The 22243-nt window shown below is 41.6% G+C and overlaps 1 protein-coding gene across 4 annotated transcripts in view; it reads left to right on the forward strand.

Moving 5' to 3' along the window:
- LOC108032629 (dual specificity tyrosine-phosphorylation-regulated kinase 2) overlaps window positions 1–22243 on the forward strand; it is a 51914-nt gene that overhangs the window by 26059 nt on the left and 3612 nt on the right. For 3 of the 4 annotated variants that reach the window (XM_017106569.3, XM_050884994.1, XM_044093953.2), the window contains 6 exons: window positions 11204–11415; window positions 11858–12215; window positions 13286–13458; window positions 13526–13803; window positions 20722–20860; window positions 20925–21096. In XM_017106569.3, the coding sequence (XP_016962058.1) occupies window positions 11392–11415; window positions 11858–12215; window positions 13286–13458; window positions 13526–13803; window positions 20722–20860; window positions 20925–21096 (1144 nt within the window). In that variant the 5' untranslated portion in view covers window positions 11204–11391. Of the gene's footprint in view, window positions 1–11203; window positions 11416–11594; window positions 11790–11857; window positions 12216–13285; window positions 13459–13525; window positions 13804–20721; window positions 20861–20924; window positions 21097–22243 lie in introns of those variants that run through there. The other variant, XM_050884993.1, reaches the window with a different exon arrangement.

Consider the following 22243-nt stretch of genomic DNA (forward strand, 5'->3'; position numbering starts at 1 on the left):
ATACGATTTGTATGAATAAACAGCCACAAGGGATGCAAAATTAATGCAAAACGATTTCATGCTAAACATTCTGTTGTTTACTTTGAAAAGTATAACTTGTTTTATTTTCGGCAGAAACTTAACAAGGGAAATATGTTTTAAGACACATTTCCAAATAATTTGACTCATAGATAAGCTATTTTAAATTGGTAAACCTGCCTTTTTTGCATCGCTGATCAGTGTCGTTAAACTTGACTTTGTCACTCGCCGCCGGACCGCCTTCTCTCACTTTTTCATAACAGATTTGTCAGTTAAATCATCTGTCTACTAAATTAACCCAACCAATGTGAGCAAGTGAAAGTGCCGAATTGCATGTGGCATGTGTCGCATCGTGCAACGTTGCGTATGCGTAATATTTGTCAAAATCAAAAGCCGCGAAGAAATGATCATGGGAGAAAACACGAAAACAAGATCCAAAAGCAAATTGATGGCAATTCATGTGGCAGAGCCTAACGGATAATTATTATTTACGCATTTATTGGTGCATGAAAATGTAAATTGCGACAAGATCACGAAAGGAGTTACTAAACTGCAGAGACTGCTGCAACTGCAACTGCAACCGGGCAGCCGAGTTTGGTCAGCAAAGAAGCGACAACGAACTCGAGTGCATTAACCTTAAAAAATCTTTAGCCACTTAAGTGCAACGCCAACACCGACAAACAAAAACAACAACCGAGAGCCGTGCGTTTGGCGACAACAACAACGGCCACAACAGGGGGAACAACAAGTTGTTAGCTCGCTGGACCATGATCTTCAAAAACCTGCAATCGAAGACCATGTGAAAGAAGCTAAAGCCTCCGAAGCCAGTTTAGCAAGTTTCGGACCCCAGGAGTTCAGGTCTGCGTCTTTGGCCAGCAACTTGTTAGGGACCTTAGCAGAGCCCCGCTCCAAACTCCCCCCAACTCAAGTTCAATTAGCAAAACTTTGGCTGATTTAGCAACTTGGCAAAGGTTTCTCCTCCCCTGATTGACAACTTCATTATGAATTTCCACAAATTGTTTGACAGATTTTGAGTCTCGTTAGGTATTTACTCTCCCCCAAACTCAATCAATATCCAGACCTTTAACTTGCACTTTCGGTTGTGGAAATTTTGGGCTTTATCGACAGACATTTCCCGACTCATTTACTTTCCATTTTGGCTCGGCTTTTCATTGGTTTCCTTTCGTAATTTATTTATTCCGCTTTAAATGTTCCAGCGGTGAAGAGTTGACAGACCTTGACTTTTAGCCCGCTCTTATATTTCCGACTGTTTTCCCCTTTTCCCTTACTGCCTACCCAAGGAAAGCCTTTCAAATGGAAATTTTGTGACATTTCTTATTTACGAGTTTTCTCATATTTCTTTTGTGAGCTGACTTTGTCGGTGGTTTTCTGATGATGCTGCACTGCGTGTTGAGTGGCCCGACTCCAAAAATGATATACGGCCTGACTTTAGCCTAAATGGTATGAATAGTCTGCCAGCATAATAATGTCACTTTCGGTGGTTGTATAAGGCAGCTCATCTCGAGTGCCGTAATAGACCACAATTGAAGCTCAACCGTTAAGGACCGTGTAAAGTAGCAGTTATATTTATTTTTATGGTTGCCTCACCTCAATGATCTGTTCAAATTGTAAACACTTTACCTACGAACGTGTTTTAATTACAACTTTGACATTACTTGAGCTTTCGAGAATTGCATGTCTAATTGCTTTGCGCTTCGCGGGCTTTTTGGCATTTTTTTTTGGTTTTCGTATTTTCTGTTTTCATGACGATTGCCAATTTTTCATTGTTTGAAAGATGTAAGATGAACGAAAAACTGAAACCCGAACTGCAACTGGAACTGCAAAGGCGAAGCGAGTGAATGGATTTGCCACAGCCTTGGCTGGGAAACAAAGGCAAAGTCGGTTTTCTAAGCTGGAGCTTGGAACTCGGAGCTAAGCGGTTGGTCATCGGCATGGATATAGGAATTTTCAATCGTTATCGGTGCACGCCAGGTGCGAGTTATGCAACCGAAATAGCCAAAGTTCAAGAAATTGGCACGGGCTTGACTCACTCGAGAAACTGGGTCAAGTTTTTAATGATTCTCTGCGCACACGAAAAGTAAACAAAGAAATTCGCCTGTTCTCCGGCTGCTGTTGCATAAAAACAAAACCTTGCCCAGCCTCAACGAGAAACTCTCGGAAACGGTCGAGATTTTAAATAAAATTTAGCCATAAACCGCGATATAAAAGCGCATTTTAATGGCCGCAAGCGTACACAAAACATAAAAATCAAAAGCGGGTAAAAAAACCGAAGGAAAACTGATCAGAAACAATGGAACCGGGATGCTTAAAATGAAATCCCCCAGAAAGCATTTTTATTTTGTCCCTGAATATTTGAGCACATGAGCTTACCACCGCACCGGGTGCCTTGAAGAGTGCCATAAAAAACACTCCCCAAATAGTTTTTCGTGTGGGTTTTTTGGCTCAGGTGCAGCGGCACTCGAGAAGCTGTTTGTTCTCCACCCCAACCCCCGAAAAGAAAAACCACCCACCACTTTATATGTGCAGTGAATGGTTTTAGTGTGCAAGCCGTGCAATTTGTGGCTTCCACTTTGTCTGAGAGCTCGTTACGGATGCTCCGCACGTAATCGATGCCTTTGAAGCCGAGTCTCTCGATGTGTCTCATTTATCTGTACACCAGCACTCGTCTGGATTCGGGAAAACAAACTAGTTCGATCGATCGATTGGCATGAGGAGAATTCAGACCAGATGCCATCACCACTAATTACCCCGCGCAGCATCCACGCGACACGCGGCTCAGTTCAGTGAACCCCTAAATTTGGCATTATAAACGAGAGCCAACTCACACGATCCAATGTTGTTTGTCATCCCAGCAATATTTTTGCTATACTTATTGCCCGCAAATGTAATAAAGCAAAGCACAAGCTGTGAAAATTAGCAATAAAAATAGGAAGATCAAATAAATACTATTAAATTTGGCCGATTGATGGGTTTATCTTCGAATTTTGCGATCTGGGGCCAAACAAAAACTGGTTCAATGCCATGTGGACTCTGGGTAGTCTTAGTAGAATCCCCACTTCCCGCTGAGCTTACGAGAATCCCCATTCTCCAGCTATGAGGGTAATCATGATGACCGATGAAAGATCGCCGACCACTTGATAATTTTATTAGAAGACTGTTGCGCGTCCAACCCCTAATTAGTTTTGTATTCAAATTTAGACCATTTTTCTTTCTCTTTGTCGGCTCGTCGTCATTTTTGCCATTTCACATGCCAAGTGGGAGAATTTTGACCCAATTTCGGCAGGCATTCTCTCTGACTTTTGCCTTTGGCTGGCAGCAAAAATAGTAAACCGAACACCGTTTGTGTTAAAAATAGCTCCACGGCAATCAAGGCTAGTCCCAGAATTTCCCAATCAATGTTCAAGGCAATTTGTCTCTGTTTTCATATGAAATCGAAAGCAATTTCACTTTGACGCCTAATTGTCAAAAAACTGACAAACAACTGTCAGTCAATCAAATGCCAATTGTTTCTGCTGGTGGTTTTTATTTCATTTGCTCGGTTTGGTTTTCTGCTTTTTCCAGTAAGTAGTAACTGCAAGAACGGGAGATTGAAGGGGAAAAGGGTGGAAATCTGTGATTGAGCTAGTTTAAAGGCAGGTAAGTCGAGCTGGTTAACTAATCGGCCACAAAAGCAAGTGACAGGGTAATATCATTAACCGAAGGGCAGACAAAGGGCCGAATCAGTGTAGAAGAGGGTATCGGTGACACACATTGCAGATCACATGGTATGGGGGAAAACAGAGATGGTTTAAAATCAATGGGTAGCTTTGACAGGTACGAGTATATCTGACTACCGAAGTGTTTCAGCATGAGATTTACCTATGGATGCCGTGGCTCACACGATCTCTCCCTGACTTTTTATATAACAATTGTCGCATAAAGAAACTACAATATGGTTAATTGTGTTGATCGTGCCTTCACTCTGTCACTCGCGTATGTGCTCTTAATAATTGCTTCAATAATTTTCAAATTATTAAATGTTAAGCATAAAAAGCTTTTTGTTCGCTACTCTCCTTCCATCCCGCTGCCTGCCTCCCATCCCGGCCCCATCATAGCCATCATCGCTATGGCAAGTAGCCACATCAATTCATTACGCTATCTTGGAATCGGGCCTGAAATGGGATGGTTATGGAGCGAGTGGAGGGGCGTTCAGGGGGCCTCTTGAGCCATGAAAAACTCTCGTCTCGCTTTGGCAAAGTGTGCTCATGTTCATTAACGCCAAAGTTGAGGCAATTGTCGCGAGTCGTCAGCGTCGCTCGGCTGTTTTCCCGGTCCCCCGTCCGCTGTAATCTGAGCGCCAGCACCCTGCACCACCCGGCGGACCCACCGCCAGACCCACCAGCAGTTGCTCGAGTATTCCATGGCCCATTGTAAAGCGCCAACGCCCGTTTCCCCGCCCCCAAAAAAAGTACACAGCAAACCAAAACCCGTAGTTTGTAGTTGCTGGCTTTTGGTTTTGGTTGCTTTGGTTTTGTCAGCTGTCAGCAGATTTTTTCTCCGCTTTCTGTATGGAAAGTGTGACGTTTTGATTAGTTCATATACTTTGTTTTCTGATGGTTTTCTTTTATTTTTTTGCCTACCCTGAGGCTTTGTGATTGAACTTGAGGCGCTCTGTGGGGTTAATGAACATCAAGGTTGCGAGGCCCATTAACCGAGAATTGAATAAGTGGCAAAGATTCTTTTTGGGGTGTCTTTTAAATTATGACCACCATATGGAAATGTGTGTGGAGTAATTATTGTCTCGGGTTGTAAAAGAGGGCATTAAAAGGGTGATAAAAGTGGAGGCATATAAGCACAGGCACGTAAATTGTTAACTAAATTAATTTTGTAATTTATTTTACAAGACTTGCTTATCTTCAATTTTTCGCAACTTGAGAGATTATGAGATTTAGTTATTATAATTACATATATTGACATATTTAATTAAACCAGTCTCCATTAAAGCTAAAGTGCCAGTATTAAACAGCTCATAAAAGTGGCCTTTCAAGTTTTCTATCCCAAAAGGAATTTATGAGATCACTAACCGAAAAGAGTGGTGAAAAGCTCCCCCATCCATTTCCAACATCCACTTATCAATCAAAGTCGAAAGGTTACTGGGGATCTCAGTCTCCGCCCGATTTCCCCGTCTTTGGCAGCTCGTTGCTGCTCTCATCATTGTTAACTCTATTTTGAAAACAAATAATCCCCCGTGGCTAATTTCGATTCGGATTGTAACAGTTTCACTTCGCTTCCTGCTCTTTCCATCTCGACGTCGACGGACCCATTAACCAAAATCTGCAATGCGCTTGCAGCTGTTACACACAGATACTCGTACTTGGATGTTTATTACTCAATCTGGAATTACATTCGAAGACTTCCGCGACGAGCTACGAAAAATCCCCATCGAATGCATCTATGCATCTATATTTGTGCGCTTATTTCTTTTGTATCTCGTACTTTGTATCCATACCCATTTGCATTTGTGGGCAAAGAGAAATGCAGTCAACTGTCAAATGAGCGAGTCGAAAGAAATGGAGGAAAACACACGGCTAATTGTCATTTTCCGACAACAAAAGCGACAAACTCCGCCGCCGGTCCACTTTGTTCCACCCAAAAAGGGGCAGTTGCCACTTGCAGCGATTTCACGATTGCCGCCGCTGCCTCACAGTTGGGTCCACTAAAGCATAATGCCCAGAAACATGGGCAATAAAATCCGTTAGCCCGCTGCACTTGTTTTGCCCTCCAGTTCCCGATCCCCAAGCCCCAAAAGCCCCCATTTCGAACCATTGTCTTTGTGCATTCGATGGCCAGTGAAAAGTGTTTCTAGAACGGAAGTTATTAAAATGGTTATTGTTTTTTGCCTATCTGGATTCCTGGCGATGGCTGTTTTTATTTTTCCACTGAGCGCCCCAGCCTGGGGGTTACGGCTGGGGAGCTCTTCCGATTTAAACAGTGCATTGACCACCTTTACATTCCCCATACGCAGCGTTGGCCCTTTTCACAGTCGGGGGTTGGCCATTGTCGGTTGTCGGTGTTGCGGTATTAGGGTTTATATGTCAGGCGCACACCTCGCTCAAGCAGGCCTTATGACATCTGTTGCTTGGGGTTTTTGTGGGGGCTATAAATGGAATTGGAGCTTCAGTTCCTGCAGTGATAATAATAGTTGTAAGTGGAAATTTGATTTGAGAACTTGTTTTAAGTCTGCTAAAGCATTTCGTTTTAATATTATATATCTAAAATATTAAAGTAACATCAAGTATTTTACAAATCAATATTACATAGTTTTAAAAAGTTAAATGAATTTAAAGTAACTGTGATATTACGGGATATTTTATGATATGGTATTTTAGATTAATATCATTTGATATCTTATTTCATATTTTTATTTTGTAATTTCATGCCATCTGATATAATATTTAAATACTTTTTTTAATATTTTTCTTTAATTCATACGAATTTTAATAGGATATGTTTAACTTTCATATCAAAGATATTTCATATGATATGTTATTTTGTATGAAACCAACATTAGATTATATTATTTATAATAAATTAAAATTGCGTTTACCTTTTAAATTAGTTATTTACCTTCGGAGCTGAAATTGTTTACAGCTTGTAGAGTTAAAGATGGAATTAGATCACCGAAGCCCGACCACCTATGCCAACTGTGGCACTGACCACCGAGTGGTTCCCCTCCGGTGACCCAGCGCACCATCCATCCATCCAACCAACCGACTGGAATCGCTGCCACTTCCGCTCCCCACTCGGACGACTCCCGCAAGCTGAAATCCATATGGATTTGTTGACATTCTGCGCCCGGGGTCATTACTTAGGGTGGGGGTTAGTGGGTCAATGGTTTATGAGGTCACATTTAGGGGGCCCGTGCACGGCTAGTTGGCTGGTTAATGCCCGGCTGAAGAGGCATTCCATTCCGGGGCCCTAACCAAATTAGGTGGCATGCAATTTGTGGCCTGCTTTCGGCGTACAAAAATAAGCGTAATAATGAAAACTAAATGAATTTCACTTATGTTTCATGTCTGCGCGAAATTAAATGAACAAAAATGTTTATAGCATGTCGCCTGGCTGGGCTGGCGCTCTTTTCTTTCCTCCTTTTTTTTGCATTTATTTATTTTCTATTTTCGTGGGCTGGCTCTTTGGCTTTCTGGGCCACGCGAGGTAATAGTTAACCGAAATTTTGCCGGTTGACAAATGATGCTTTATGTATTTTCCCGTCTCTTGGTGTGTGCCACATAATTAAATGGAGTAACGCCCATTTGGGTCACGTGTGCCAAATATCCGAGCGAATCGAATCGAAACCATTGAAACCATTGCGAATTTCTTGAAAAATTCGAGCCTAACATGCATGTCTAGCGCTGGGCCATAAAAAATGTATATAAAATTGTTGCACATTATGAGGGGCATGCTAGGAGCAGACATGCATGCCCTTTTGAGGCACTTAAGCAGACTACTGGTTGTAGCTTTAAAGAGGGCTTTACGTGAGTGCAAGTGATTGCGAAATTATCTTGGAGATTAATTTTCGCAAATGTTAAAGGCTTATAATGGCCAGTTAAAAAACAAAAGGAGAAAAAGAGAGTCATTAAATATTATCTAACTAAATATATTACCTCTTGAAGATGTATTCAAATTTATTATCAGAGAAAAATCTTATGAGTTCATAATTTCACTAATAGCCTATCATAGACTTTTGATTGTTTATAACAGCATAAAAATTCAGAACGTTGCCTGTTTCCCACATCTGTTTTTCAGAATCCCCGAAGGCTTTCCGTGAAACCCAAAGATCAAAGCCCTATAATGTGTTTCTTACCCCCAAAGCTTCAAAGTGTCAAAAATTGTTTGGCATTTTTGGGCCACAGACAGACAAATCAATAAAATCTGATTGAACAATAGATTCGAGTCGTTTTCGATTTCATGCATGTGCCGCTTTTAAGACTATAAAATGAAAACCCTAGACGTGATGTCTTCAAGTCTCATTACGGACAGGCAGTACCTCGGGCAATCGATAAAAATTTGTAAAAATATTTTTATAATGTAAACTTTTCTGTTTTGTATGCGCATGGACAGGGTTTTTTTTTGGCAGGCGGCACTTGAGGCGTCAAGAAATCAAAAGTAACATTTCAATAAATCAAACCAGACAATGGGGCACAATTTTTTTGACAGCTTATTGACACGCTGAGGTCATCGAGATTCTAAAGCCGAGAGTGGCTAGAATTTCCGCTGGCATTCCGCCGGGTAAGACCAAATTCGGTGGCATCCTCTTCTTTGACACTGCCCCAAAACGAAGCTTACAAATGGCAGCACTCCTTTAACAATGTCTGACATTTTGCAGCTGCCATCGAAGGTTTTTCCAATGCTGCAGAAAAATAAATAAAAACTGTAGGAGAAGAACTTACTTTACATGAAGATCTGTCGAGTCAACGGGTTTGCATATAAATCTCGCTTCGGTCTGCCCAAAATGATGGCAAGTGTCAAAAGTCAACAACCAAATGTCACGTTTTGTTGTTTTGTTTTTATTTATTGTTCCCCTCGCCAGTGTTTGCCTCGCTGACGAACGGCAAAGCACAAACAAATTCACCGCCTCAGCAATTGACATTTATTAAACATTAAAAAAGTGAAGATAAAAGCCCCGGCAGACTGCGAAGTTGGTTTGCCCAAAAGCGAAATGCACTCGGTGAGTGCATCCGCAATTTCGGTTACTTTTTTACGGCTTTTTTAGATTGAAATGATTTTCCCGCACTCGTCAAAATAAGTCTGGGTAATAAATTGACAAATTATTCACATAAATTTCTTGACATTTTTATTGCCACCAAAACTGCCAAGCCATCTTCTCTCCTTTTTTTTTGTTTCTCTTGAGAGATTGTTAATTTCGGAGACAGGCAACGAAATGTTAACTTAGTGCAACTCAATTACTTTGAGTGGCCAATTTTCCTCTTGTTTTTTATTTTTTCTGGTGTCTGCCGACACTTGGCGTAGAAATTTCAAATTAATGGCTTAATATTTTGTTTTAATGCTTTGGGTCAGCAGCATCATCATCAAAGGCGAAATTAGCTGAGCGGACTCTGAGTGGATTATGCAATGAGGAGAAATAAATTGGGCGCTTACCAAATTAGGACGAGTCTTCTTTCCCCTCCCAAGGAGGTTCAGAGGTTGTCCACTTTCCTTTAAACATTTAAACCTTTAACAAAATGCCGCAGTTGGATTAGGACGATCAAGGCAATGGACATAAATCAGAGCGGTTTCGCTTTGAATTGACCACTTCGATTTGAAATCGGATACGATATCGATCTGTCGCTTGGAGGTTTCTCAATTTTCTGAAGTCTGATTTGACTCGTTCAATGCAAAACCTCAATGCCAAATCAAGCCAAAGACATCTTCCAAAAAATAGCAAAAAGAGCACAGCATTGAGACTGACATTTGAAATTCAGTGTCATTAATAGAAATTGCAGACTTCGGGTGGGTGTCAAAGCAATGACAAACGATCCCCGGTGATCTTGGCGTTTCTCAATTGGAATCAATGCAAAAGCAAAAACGCCGTCATAAACTGTCGATAAATGGTTCGATTGCTGGGGCGTGTAATTGTTGGAGATACTTACAATTGACTGTCCGCTCGCTTTCAATTGATTTGTCATTTGAATCTGGCAGAACAAAGCGCGCTTTTGACCGTCAGCAACGACACCTTTTCAAGGGTCTCTAAATTTAGTCACAATGCTCAACCTTGCCAGGAGCTTAGGCTCCAAGTTGGGTTCAAAAAACTTTCGCTTATCAAACTGCGAACAGACACTATGTGAAACTGGTCTTCAAGCTGCTCTGGTATATCTGCACAAAAGTCCCAAGTCAAAGAGTCGAAAAATGGCCAAATGGAACCCCAAAAGTGCATTTAATGACAGCCCGAAAAAGCTGTTGGCATTCAACTCCACCGAACTTCGGCAAAAGTAGGGAAAAGAAACAACTAGAGCTAACGACTTAACAAGCAGACAACGCCGAAATCTATAGGAAAGCCTCGAACTCAACCCCCAGCCGTTGTACTCCTTCAAAACTCCCAGTAACTGTCAGTTTGATGAAGAAAACGAATGCTGTAAATTATGATTTTATGACACAAAAGTTTTAAAAGCCAATAAATTCAACTGAGCATGCCAAACCGCAAAGATATACAGAGAGAGACGGCCAAAATAAAAATAAAAATGCTAGACAAAATGGTTAAGTAAAATAGATACTGGTCGAGTGGAAACCACTGTCAGGGGTACCACAAATTTTTTGGGACCTCGTTCAGGGTGCAGTGAGAGAAAATGGCAATGATATTACAACAAATATGTTTTATTTGGGTATGATACTCCTATAAAACTTGTGTTTACCAAGGCCACAAACATTCATAACTTCATTACAGTGCATATCCGAGAAAGTGCTTTCATTATGCCTCTATTCATGAGGAAACTTCCCAAACAAACCGAACCACCCGCTGCACTTGGGGTGGCTTTGGTCTCGGGAAAAGGGTTAGGATTATTATGCATATTGAGTGCGAGTTCGAGCCCGGGATCCCTTACAACAAACGTTCAAACTGTCAAATGCACAACGGGCCAAAAAGGAGAAAAAACACGGCAAGAGAAAAAGGCCAATAATTGGCCATGACTTTGGTTTCCGAGTTTTTATGCCTGTCAGCCAAACCGGCCCTAGCAATTGGGGGAATGGGTCTTGTGGAACTGGGTAGGGTTTTCGGGGGTCGACTGGTTCTTTACGACCCTTGTGGAGAAAATATGAATAAAGTTTTCGGCTCTTTTGATGGGGCCGCTTGTCGTCGCCCCGTCTTGACAATGAAAACTGCTAACTGCTAACTGGCAACTGACGGACTGGCGTTCTTGTCGCCGGCATTTTGAGTTAGTTATGGCCCATGCCCTGCGGCCTGTCATTGATATTTGGGGGGCGTTGCTGTTTACCATTTATCGTTTTATTTATGGTGTGCACTTGGAATGCGCCGCGCCGCTAATTCTATATTATTTATGATTACTATTATATTTCTTTGACTGCCTTTTCTCTTTTTCGGTTAGTTACCGGGAAAAGGGTTAAAAGTCAAGGGTTTAAAGACTTACGACGTCCGTTTCTAATAGACCTTTACCTGTTTACCTCTTTGCAGTTGGCAGCCAACAACCAAAACAAATGCAAATGTGCGCCCCAAAGACATATTACCCCGAAAGTTATCAATAATTGTTTGCCGGAAGAGGAGATACAACTCAACCAGCTAAGCACCGGGCTCAGGGTGACTGTTCTTTGTGGATACGTTTCTCTTTTGGATAAAATCGACAACACAGCGAAGTCGACACAATGTTGGATCGATGCGAAATGCCGGTAAGTATCGTCTCTATAAGAAGGCTAGGTAAACAAGTCGTTAACAGGCTGAGATTTCTAAAACTGGATTATACATTCAGCATCCAAGTGGATTTAAAAGATGTTTTAATATTTTCCAAATTTTGGAGAAGAGAGTTACTCTTTAAGAGTTTGTTGTCAATTTGATATATTTGTACAAAAACTATATTCTATCCACAAATATAAGAGAGAGTAGCATCCCAACGAAGTCTACCAAAACAATATACAATATGCAATGGAATAAGATACGCAAACGAATTTCCAAGAGGCATTTCAGCCAGAAAGTAGGCTTGTTTTTTCGGCGCAGAGTCACGGGCTATCAGCTTCTTCAATCAGACCTCTTGAGCTGCCCGGGAGTAGGCTATAAGCAGTGATTCCTCAGCTTTAGAGTGCTTACTTAGTGATCTTATTTTTCCCCCTGCAGATCCAGCTGGACAACGAGAAGCTGCGACGGGATGTTCGGCTGTCGGGCTCCCGACTGGACTTGCCACAACTCTGCAATGGCTCGCGGCGATTGGACGGCCACAACAACCATGTGGCTGCCAATGAGACCGCGGTGACAACGACATCCCTGAATGGAAACGGGAACAGCAATGGCAACAGCAACAACAACAACATTGGATCACCCGTCTCCTCATCGACAACCAACAGCAGTAATGGCGGCAACGAGCGCGGCTCCTCCACAAAGTCCAACAGCAGCAGTGGCAGCGGCAGCTCGGGAAACTCGGCCAGCAGCACAGGAAGTGCCGAGCTCAAGTGCAACACGCCCATGACGCCATCTGGTTAGTAAACCCACCTCCATTAACCCCGTGTTTGCCGGGTGGAGATCCTATTTTCACTTGATGTTGTAGTTAGTCAAACGCCACAAAACCAAAAGCCACAATGCCCTTTTGGCAGGTTCATTATCCTTTCTAAGCTCTGTTATTTTTCGGAGCATTCTGGAAAACTTTAAAATCTGAGAAAAGATATAATATTGTAAAGTTTTTTTTTATGTACAAGCTATATGAAGAGAAAATTACTTAATATGTAAGACACTGTCAAAATTACGAAGGTAATATATTTTATATCAAAATATATATATAAGAAAGACCTTAGTATCTACCTCAGTAATGTTAATTTCTTAAACAAATATATTAAAAGAAAAGTATATTTATTATCAGTTTTAAAATTTTTATTATTGGTTTAAATATAGAAAAATCGGAAAAAATGTATAAATATTCGTTTCGTTTATGTAATGTATCAAATAGTCAGTTTAACAACGCAAAATGCGAAATTTAAATATCGTGTAGCTGCCCTCAGTGGTTTAGGTCCACCCTTTACAAAGTTGGATAGGGAGGCTGCCCAACTGGGGCCAAACCAAAGCCTGGCGATGCTTTGTGCGTTTGCTGGTTTGCATCGCTGCAGTCCAATGCCAATTAGTTGAGCACACCCTCCAGGCGTTTGGTGGCCGCACTCCATCATTCCACAGCTCTCTAATTAATTTTATATACTGTAAAAAAAACGAGTGAAATGGCATTTTGAGGTCAGGGTCAATAGGGTTTTAGAGTGGCAGTTGCCACATGGGAAAATTCTCAAATACCTGTTCACTTGGTTACAAAAAGCGTAAAAGGACGAGTTGTTTCAGCGGAGAGTAGTAAGCACGAAAATGCTTTTAGCCATGACGGAAATTAACTTACAGCTTGGGATGCAAATACACAAAAAAAGCTTTTACATTTTTTAATGTACTCTATCAAAAGAGTGAGTTAAATACACAGCATTGTGAAATTAGATTTAATAATATTATTATATTATATTTAAGATTTGTACTTAATTTGATTACTGATACATTTTTTTCTTTACCATTTTTAAACAGAGCTGGTAAAGAAGTTCCGCAATTACCTAACCGATCTGGAATTCGAGGAACTTAAGGTGTACAAGGAGGTCTGGTACTTTGGCCAGCACGCCAGCAAGAACTACAACAAACCCGCCCCCACAGCCAATACCACCAACATGGGCTATGACGATGATAATGGCAACTACAAGATCGTAAGTCTAGTCTATAAATATTCTTAAAGCTGAGTAGTATGTAAATGCGCCTTCATGTACTTTGCAGATCGAACACGATCACATAGCCTTCCGTTACGAGATCCTGGAGGTAATTGGTAAAGGCAGTTTTGGCCAGGTCATCAGGGCGCTGGATCACAAGACCAACACACACGTGGCCATCAAGATCATAAGGAACAAGAAGCGTTTCCTCAACCAGGCCGTCGTCGAACTCAATATCCTCGATGAGCTGCGTGAAAAGGATGCGGATGGATCTCACAATGTCATACACATGCTCGACTACACATATTTCCGCAAGCATTTGTGCATCACCTTTGAGCTGATGAGGTTAGTGCGATATGCTGCTAAACTTATAGTTTCTTAACTTAATTGACGTCACTGCGGGTTTTGTTTTTGCCAGTCACGGGAAAAGTGAAGCCGGCTTTTACTGTCTTCAATTAAATGCGCGTATAACTCGCATTTCTATTAACATTCTGCCAATTATGGCTCGCCAACTTTCGTTGCGTGATTCTTGGCCATAAAATTTGGCTATTATTAATTTCCATGTTCCAAGTACCTAGCACGCATTGCGATATGAGAAGTTGCCGCTCAAGCACACACATATGTGCGTTTTCCGCAGGTTTTCCATTGTCTCCCAGTTAAGTTTTATTGGTCTGGGCTGCGTATCAAATGGCTACGGTTTGCCATTTCATAAGCCCATAAATTCTGCCTGCGCCATGCTCTCAAGTGGTTTTCATAATTCTTTTTACGAGTTTTTCAAATTAATTTATTAATGAGTGTCAGGATGGGGGACTGTGGTTGAATTTGCCGATATAAGAACGTTTTCCTGGTAACCAATATAAATATCTATAAAATTTCCTGCACCATAGGGGTAGTAATTTACTTGCCACAAAAGCGCAAACAACTGACAGACGCAGACACAATCGAAACAGCAACAGACCGCAAACGCCGCTTGGCCATCAATTTCAATTTAAATGTTGAATGTTGTGTGGCCTACTTGCAGGCGCAGGAAAATGCATTTCCACACCCCCTGGTTTTCCACACGTATGTTATGGGTAAGCCTTAGGGCATTTTTTGCCCGGAGGAAAACCTGTTGTGCTGGCAGTACTTTTGGTGTGTGTATAGGCAGAATTCTAATTGATTGGCAGCACTGAAATCCGCTGAGCAGCTCAGGTGTTGACTAAAATATATGGGGGGCAGCACTGGGGGAGGCATAAGAACTGACTGCATATGTCAAAGTTTAGACAGCAGGCAACGCAAATATGGTAAAAATAAATCCCCAAGAAGGCGGAAGCGGCACGCGATGCAACAGTCAAAGTCGAACAGAAAGAAAGCGAACGGTGAAGGTCGGCGGACTTGTAAGTTGTTTTCTTTATAACTACCCCATCCCCAAAACAAATGCTCAGCAATCCTCCCATTGAGCTTGACATTTCCGTCAGCCGACGGACGACTAATTTGTCTTAATTGCAGGCCAAAAAAAAATACCAGCTAACATTTTTGCGAGTTGACATTTTTGAGAACTGATTTCGGGTCCCTAGATTCAAATGGGCTGGTGGCACGCCATCCCAAGTAATCCTCATTTGCAGGCGAGTGTCAAAAATCGATGGCTAGACAAAATTAAATCGCTTTAACCCCCTTCAGGGCAGCTACACAAATTTAATTAATTATTTGCTCTGCGACTAATTAGCCGCAAAATTGTTTTTCGTTTCCGTTTCTTGCTTTGAGTGCGCACTTAGTGTTTTCCCAGCTTTAAAGAAGTTTTCCCTGCGGCGGACAAAGTTTTAGCCTGCAAGTGACCAGGGGGAAATCGGGGAACCGAACCGCATTGACAACTCAGCGGCAAATTTTAAAGTTTGTTTTGAACGAGTAAACAAATTGTATGGCAAGTTTACGTAATTAAATTTACGTGCACGCAATTTAATTTGCATGCCCATGCGAAGGGGGGTTAAAATGTTCTCCGCCGTAATGTTTCAATTTGCTGATAGGCTTCGCCGGGCCTGAAAAAACCAAATTGAAAGAAATTGGAAAAGTAATTAAATCCAAAGAGAGAACTGAAAATGAGATCAACACTCCGGGTGCCCTAATATCTTCTCCTGAATTCTGCTCTGCAAATGAGGAGAACCGAATTTGGGTGGCGAGCCTGGCCCACAATCTGATTAGCTAATTAGCAAGCGGACACCACTGTGTGCCTGCAAATATGAAACCTAATCCGGTGTCCCCAAAGTGACACACTTATTTCACCTCCACACAAAGCCCGGCCCGTTCAAGGACTCTATTTCGCAAAAAGCACATCCTGGGATGGGAGGAGCTAAATTGACGCCAAGTGACACATTTCGCACGTCCAACAGAGCTACCGTATTTGGCTGCCTTTCCACACTCGACCCTGGCAGGTGGCATTCTCGTTGGGCTGTTCTGGTCTTGTTCTAGCATTATGAGCCACATAATTTACAGCGACAGCGATAAAATGAGTGCTGCCAAAGTGCCAAAGACAGCCAACACATTCCGGGCCCTCATAATTATGCAGCATATTGTCCCGTCGAGAATGACGCTGCTCCTTTTTGGCCAAAAGCTTCGGCTTCGGGCCAAGTTTGGCTCTGTGTGAGAGCCCGCGTCTGTGGGTGTGTGTCAAGCACATAAATTTCAGATAATGTTGCCCGGGAGGGCATCCTCCTCCTAGGTTTCCAATGTCACAAAGTTCCCCTCCTCAACTCGGCGGGCTTTCGCCGTGCCATGTGTCATGATTTAATTTCAATTTTTATGGCTCATAACGAGATCATGTTAGCGATAATCGTATGGTACTTAATTTTAAGAATTAACGAGATCTTGGTCTTGTGATGCATTGTATATTAACAGGGAATTAATAGGACAAACATTTGGATCGATTAAAGACATTAATCTGAGGAATAAAATCTTGATTTTGAGTATATCACATATTTTGCCTGTTTCTATTTCTATACACATGTTATACTACATGTTATATTTAGCATTTTAAAATTTGAAGTCTTATAAATAAAATATAAATATATGTAAAGATTCTAAAAATTATAAAAATTTTAGAATAGTAAATTAAATATTATATCTTAACTTGAATCTAGAATATTTTGAATACTTTCTTTTAATTTTTTGTAGATCAAATTCCATAATTGTAATAATCATAAAAAACTAGATTATAAAAATCGGATAGGTATTATTTTCAGTGGTAAACCGACCCTCATTTAATTTATAAAACCTAGAAAAAAGTAATAGACTTTTGTGTACCTGGTGACCCACTTCAGGAGCACAACTCTCTCCATTTCAAAGCCAATCAATGTCAAACAGATGCAGCATGTGACCGCCTGTCATCAGGCGTGTAATTGACTATTCCAGACATGGCCAACGACAACGTGCAAGTGACATAGACGCAGACATCTGACGGGATGTCGTCGCCAATCCGCTGCCACTAGTCATGTGAGGAAAGGGAATGGGACGAAGGGTCCACAGGACGAAATGATTTTTAATTAAAATGCAACATGCCGCGTGCGTGGGCAGTGGGCGTGGCCATGCAAATGAGCAGGTCCTGCGAGCTTATACTTTTTAATTAATTTTTGCACTCAACGCGTGTAAATTGCAATTAGGGGGACGACGCAAGGACGATCCGAGTTCGCGGATTGAGTTGCCAGTAGAATAAACATTAGTGTCGGTGTCAGCTGCTCCGCGGATGTTGATGTAGGTTATTATTATGCCGTGCCAGGGCACAGTAATTACTGCTAATTGACATTTCCCGGGCATTAAGTTTGTTTTGCTGCTCGTCCGTCGCGCTGGCAGATAGAAGCCAGTTAACATGGCCAAGGCCAAGTCATTTATCATCTGCTAAAAGGTAAATTTGCCTCCAGGTCCCTTCCAACCCGCCATTCCCCTCGGTGTCAGGACGTTTTTCTGCATTTCTGTGATTATTTACGGTTCGAATACGTAGCTGGCTGTCATACCAGTCGTCGACTAATTAAAATGCCACAACGTCGACGGGCAGAAAAAGGATATTTTGCGGAGAAATTTAGCCAGGGCCTTGGGACTGGGATGAAAAGCAAGGTCGCAAATGTCCCAGCCAGGGGCAGCATCATTAATTCAAAGGCAGCTTTCTGCCAGCATTACGCTTGAGCCGCCTAACTCTGAATATTTATGGATATTTAAGAAGAAATTAGCGGGAGAACGTGGCAGAGCACCTCAGGGCTCTAACTTATTTGGAAAAACCTGGTTTATACTACATGAATGATGGCATTTTGTAATCGATAACCGCAGCATAAAATTAATTCCGCCTATAAATCCAATCACTCGTTGAAATTCTGTATGCAAATGTAGACAGGAGAGTTTTTCCTCACCACTTTTCCTTGTCAATCAATGGCATTTCCTTTTCGCTTTCCACCAGCAGGGAAACCAATTTCAAATTTATGCAAAAAGTTGCCCGAAAAACTTTACTTTTCGTCTCACACAAAGAAAGTGACACCATTCTCAGCACGGAGACAAGTTTATTTTTACGAAATTCTGACAATTTAAGTCTCTGAACTTTGGCCTTATAAACTTATGCCTTTTCATTAAACTAAAAATTCTTAAAAACATATTTGTGAAGTAAATACAAAGATTAAGAAAACTCATGATATGGGAATAAAAGTAGTAAAAGACCTTCAAGCTTATCTCTGTACTTCTTGTTTATTGGGGGCGTCATCCGATTTTCCTATTTTTGTTTATCCGAATTCACTTTCACTAGCTCCCGGCAATATTTTGTTCCATTTCTGGTGTGCTAAATGCAAGGCATTAGTGGCTCGTTACAATTGCATGTTGCAGTTGCATCGTCGCAGGGGCAAATAATCAATCAAATTACCAGCGGAATTTTTCGGCACGGAAAAGCGGGCCGGAAAAAGACGCCCCAGGCAGTCCCAAAGAAAGAAAAAATAGAAAAAAACCATTCTCAAGTTCATGGCAGACTCATGGACTTTTGGCATTGGCTGTGGCATGTCATAATGCAGTTATAATATGCAGACTTCGGAGCATACACATGTACACTGTCCCGATTCGCCGATTGAAATTATGACATTTTGATGATTTTCTTATTGGTTTGTTATAGACTCGTCTGTTTGCCGAAAGAATATACTATATTGTATGCCTTCCGCAGCCGCTCGTCATCTATTTTGGCTGGCTGTAAAATCAATATTTCAGCCTGTGCCTTAAAGCCCGTCACTTTAAGGCCTGCTATTTTGGCATTTTCACAGGCGCCAGTTGCAATGTGAAAGTTTTCAAATTAAAAGCCGCGTGACCTTTGTGGTCTGGGTGCCGGAGGTTGGGTGCATCCCCATTCACCCCACTCTGGCCTGAGTGTTTCCCAGCGATTTGACAGTCATCCATGCCATTATGTGGCTTTGGCCGGGGTAAAAAGACGAGAAAACGTCCTTGACACTCTGTTAGCTCAATCAGCTTAGCGCGCTTTTAAACACTCTTAGCGGTTTTGGGAGTGAGTGAGTGTTGGCCTTTCCGTGTGCTGACATAAATTTAAATTGGATTACGGCATGTACGAGCTGTAAAACATGGCTCAAAGCCTCAAGACTCGATTAAAATGTTGAAAGTCACTCGCACTGTGAAGATATAAAAGAGCAAACAAGTTGGGACACAAAGGTTCTTTAAACTATTAGAAATCTTTATTAAATAAAGTCTTAAATTCTCATAAATTTTAACTACTTGTAATACTGAGTTGAGATTTTTAATAGGTATATTAACATAGTATATTCCATTCTATTTATTTTCATATTCCCATATGCTGAGCTTTAACTTTCATCCTTTAGTAATTCATCTGCTCCCACACAAAAGTCCTGAGTCCTTTTTGGCCGGTAGCAGTTATTCCTTTTGGCCATCTTCTTATCTCTTTTATATAGGTCACACATGTCAAAGCACCACTCAAGAGCAGGCGAAAAAGTTATTGATAGCTGTGTGTATATAAGAGCTTAGATGGGGAAAATCGGAAATGAGAGCGAGTTCAATAAATTGAGATCTTTATGATGATGAACGGGAGGAAATCCCTTGGACAGATAGACCAAGGAGGTTAATATCTTTCCTTCTGTCCGTGCCACCAAGAGTCATCAAACATCGATTGCCAAAAAAGACTGGCAACAACAATTGACCAAACTTTGATCAACGAGTATATTACACCCACCGGCTGTAATCTTGGGCTTTTTGCCCCTTTTGAGGTTGCATTGACATTGAGGGAATGAAACTCCTTTGTTATCAGTTAATTAATCGACAGCCATCGCATAAACTGCGAATGCAGTAAACATGGCACAGAAATCGCAAAATAAACAAAACACAGCGAAAGGGTTGACAATGTCAGGGGACAGTTTTGGAATCCTGGAAGGGGTGTTTGAACAGTGGTCTTCGTTAAAAGGAAAACTCTTAGAGGAAACTGTTGTTCAAATTACTTAGGTAAAGACTGTCACATTTTAAAGAAGTTTGATTGAAGCAAGTTAATCAAACCTTTAGATGTAGATGCTAGCTAAATCATTTATTGGTTTTATTATGTTTTTGTAAGATAGGAACTCAAACTAGATCTACCAGAATCTAGAATAGTTTAATATGATGTGTTCCTTGTCTCTTAAAAACCAACTATCTTTATAGAGAATTAATTTTGAGATAAGACATCTAACTAGTTGTAACCTATCTCACGGATATATCTACATTTTATTAGGGTCACTTTAATGACGTTCTGATATGAGTTGAAACATATTCCTTGCATCTTTAGACCAATCAGATTTCTTCCTTAACTTGACTCTTTTGAGTTTGCAATTGAGCCAGTTTCTTGTCCCACTGTTGTCAGCGCTTGGCAGCTCTTTTGGCTTGATTTGCCACCATTTCGGTATCGTTCTATTGTCGTCTGCCGACTGACTGCTCATGGCTGACATTGGCGACATTGTTGTTGCTGACGTAGGACGTTATCGTTGTGTGCCCAAATTTGTGCCCGACATGCAATGGGAATTAATTCAGTGCATGTTGCCGGTATTTCATAGAACACATCAGAATGGAAGGGCTTAAAGCGGCCGGCATCCGAGTTGGCTCCTTGTTTTGTTCTCCATTCGCCGGAGTATCTCTTGTTTTGTCAACGATGTTCCGATACCGATTCCTATCCGATTCCCAGGGGGCTTGTCGCTGACTCATGTTAGAGTCGCTGTTGCAGAAAGGGTTGCACCGGCACTACTAATACAACATTTCTGCCCTTTGTACTTGCAGCTTGAACCTGTACGAATTGATAAAGAAGAACAACTACAATGGATTCAGCATGAGTCTCATACGACGCTTCTGCAACTCGATTGTGAAGTGCCTGCGTTTGCTCTACAAGGAAAACATCATTCACTGTGATCTCAAGCCGGTTAGTGCAATGGATTTAGCTGAATACTTACCCCAAAACTAATAATTTTTATTTGGAATGCTAGGAAAACATCTTGCTCAAACAGCGTGGTAGCAGCTCCATTAAGGTCATCGACTTTGGCAGCTCATGCTACGTGGATCGCAAAATCTACACCTACATCCAATCGAGGTTCTATCGCTCCCCGGAGGTGATTCTTGGCCTGCAATACGGCACCGCCATCGATATGTGGAGCTTGGGTGAGTGTGTGCGCCCACTTTTAATTAAAAACATCCTGTCCAGTTGGGTTCCCAAGTGGGCTGGCAAACATGTGCAGGTTGCAATGAAATTTTAAATGCTTGCCCTGCATTTGCCAGGCAAATTTATGGCCCACACACGTTGGCCCTATAAATATCCCCGGCAATGGTGGGACGGATTAAATATTAAACATTTGTGGGTTTTATGGCACGTGGACGAGTTCTGCGTTTGTGGGACATACAGTAAGGTGTATTTTGGGGAAAGGGAGTGAAGAAAAGCAAACTACACAAGAAAAAAATTAAGAAGAAGTAATAACCATCAGGTTAAATTAGATATTCTCACCATATATGTAGCTTTTTGGCACTTCTTCCTTACTCGGAGGGTTTAAAAATAGTCAGAGTAAGTTTATTCGGATTGCGCCCCTTTCTCTCTCTTTTGAATTGAGAGAATTTTCACTCAATATGAGGAAATTCAAGTACAATCTGTTCCCAATTTCAAGTTTCATAAATCTTTGTAAAATGCTAAATTTATATTTTCTGAGCATGGATCAAATCAGCTCAATTTCAAGGCAGCTTACTACATTTAAAGCAAGTTTTTCCAATCTTTGCCTCTCTTAAATACGAAGCAACTTAAGCCTTAAAAAAGGCTTTTGCTCAACATTTCATTTTCTTTAAATAACCCAAAGAAAACTACTAAGTTCTTCCGCTCAGGTTATTTTTTTCGCTCGGTAAAGAGCTTCCACTTTGCCCGTTCAATTGACCTAGCCCAAGCCGAAAAGCTCAGCCAAGTGTAAGAACACGCACTAGGCCAATTAGTAGCAACAGGCAAAGGCAAAGGCGATGGCGGAAAAGGACCTCCTCCATCCGAACGAACAATGAGATATCGACGGAGGTGCGCGGGTCAAGGGGCACACTCAACAAGTGCCGCCGCCCCACTTGAAGTTTATGTATACAATAATTTTGCTCTGCCCAGTCCGGACCTTTGGCCACTCCCGGCCTCATCGTGCACATCCTTTTAGCGCCCATTTCCGACCACAGCCACATCCGGTCAGCAGAAGCAGCAGCAGGAGCAGCGGCAAAATATCGTGAGCTCCTTCGACAACAAAGGACTCATTAAATGTGCGCACGGACGTGAGGTCCTGCGGTGGCA

The sequence above is a fragment of the Drosophila biarmipes genome, chromosome 2L (assembly GCF_025231255.1).
Source record: "Drosophila biarmipes strain raj3 chromosome 2L, RU_DBia_V1.1, whole genome shotgun sequence".
Lineage (NCBI taxonomy): Eukaryota > Metazoa > Arthropoda > Insecta > Diptera > Drosophilidae > Drosophila > Drosophila biarmipes.